This window comes from Aplysia californica, unplaced genomic scaffold (assembly GCF_000002075.1).
Source record: "Aplysia californica isolate F4 #8 unplaced genomic scaffold, AplCal3.0 scaffold00234, whole genome shotgun sequence".
NCBI classification, from domain to species: domain Eukaryota; kingdom Metazoa; phylum Mollusca; class Gastropoda; order Aplysiida; family Aplysiidae; genus Aplysia; species Aplysia californica.
Genome location: NW_004797504.1, coordinates 525070 through 527146, shown reverse-complemented (window position 1 = coordinate 527146; position 2077 = coordinate 525070). Strand labels below are relative to the sequence as shown.

The 2077-nt window shown below is 41.3% G+C and overlaps 1 protein-coding gene across 1 annotated transcript in view; it reads left to right on the top strand.

Annotated features, from left to right (window-relative positions):
* The first annotated feature begins 1565 nt into the window (after nucleotides 1-1565).
* The window catches only part of LOC106011992, a 10161-nt gene continuing 9649 nt past the window's right edge, over nucleotides 1566-2077 (top strand). The window contains exon 1 of the mRNA XM_013083473.2: nucleotides 1566-1707. Within this exon, the coding sequence (XP_012938927.2) occupies nucleotides 1566-1707 (142 nt within the window). The remainder of the gene's footprint in view (nucleotides 1708-2077) is intronic.

Here is a 2077-nt window from a genome sequence, read left to right as displayed (position 1 = left end):
TAATTCTCATTATACTTTCTCCATCTCTTTTCCCGAATCCTCAACCACACGCAGACACACACACTCACACACAAACACACACAAACACACACACACACACACACACACAAACACACACACACATACACATACACACACATACACTCAGGTACACACGCGCACACGCACACACACACACACACACACACACACACACATACATAAGACCAAACACATACATACACATGCACATACACACACGAACACATACACACACACATACACACACATACACACATACTCAAACACACACACACACACACACACACACACACACACACACACAAACACGCCCGCACAAACACACACTCACACACACACAGGCCAGGCGCAGTTTGTCCATAGAGCACGGTCGTGCAGTGCCGCCCAATATTTGTGAATGTTCTGTTACGTAAAACAACCTCAATAATAAAATAAAAGAAACCAGAAACAAACACAAGCCCAAAATTATATCAAAACAAAAGTCCTTACTGGCGCCATAACTGTCATTTCTATGTCTATAGCGTCGATAAAACATCTACTATGCCTTTAGCTAAACAGAAAAGGATATTCAACTGCGTAACCTGACCTATAAATCGCTCTTGGGGATAACCCAAGCGATGACGACACTCCTAGCGAGTTTGGTGGTACATTAATATTAATAAGCGGCACGTCTCAAATGTGCTCCTGCCGAAGAGCACCGAAACATAGCCCACAGTAGGCAGTCAAAAAATAAACACGATTGACACTACGCTCTTCTTTGCCAGTATTATGTAAGCCCCGGAGCAATCTAGCGGAGTGCTCAAGTGAATTGTGATTGGTTCATTGTTTGTCTTGCCATTATTTTAAGTGAATCTGTAGCCGTGAACCTGAGGGAGGTATGAGTTGTGCCTTTGAATGGTTTTGATGTGGAGTAGGGAAAGTTATTACGTGTACTTGACTGTTCAGTTCCAATACAGGAAGAACAAAATTGATGTTTAACAACAAACAAATTTAGTACGAGAAATCAAAGCGACAAGTAAAAAGAATGAAAATAAAACCACGAGGCCCTCCCTCACCAACCCAAAGATCCTAAAATTATACACCGTCTCATTTACTATGCCCTTGACTATCTTCAGCAAGCGATAGCTTAATTATTATTGTGCACGCCCACTTTTTAGCCCCGCGAGCCGCCCCTGACACAGGCCCAAAGACGCTGTACTGCTTTCTTGCATTTTTGTAGTGATAAGTGATTAAACGTATTACTTCTATTCATTTGCTTTTCCAAGTTATGTTAAAATTTCAATACATGATGCATAACACCGAATGTAAGGGCGCATAAAACAGTCTTTCAATAATCACCACAATATTTTGCCACAGTTGTGAGTCTTGGCATGAATTATTTTGCAACAGTTGTGAGTCCAAACATAATATTTTGCCACAGTTGTGAGTCCTGTATCTTCTTCGACCAAGACGGGCTCCGTGAAACTTCAGTGGACGCTGGCCCCCCCACGGGAGCCGCCATTGGACAGGCGGAGTTCGTCACGCCTGAAGCTCCCAGTTACAAAATGTTAGCCTACATGTTCGCCATCGTGTCTGGCGCGGAGTGGATTTTCCTGACCAACAGTCCGATGCTTCCCCCCTCACGGGTCTTGGACAGGTTTATCATGGGTGAATTTCCCACTGGACTCGTGTACAATGAAGAGGTGGGTAGGTAGGCTTAAAGTGACGCTTCCCTTAATTTTTGAGTACGGGCAGGGTTAAGATGACGCTTCTCTCAACACTCGTTAGTAGATTAATCAACACAATTTTATGACTTTTAGAAATAATGAGTATGATATTTGTCGAATAAATAACATAAATAAAAATGGAAAAAAGTGTAAGTACTTTGATTGACGCGTAGCATACAGTGCAAGCAGCTGATTGAGCGCTCAAACATTAACAAACTATAGACATATCTAACTATCTATCTATCTATTTATCTATATATCTATCTATCTATCTATCTATCTATCTATCTATCTATCTATCTATCTATCTATCTATCTATCTATCTATCTATCTATCTATCTATCTAACT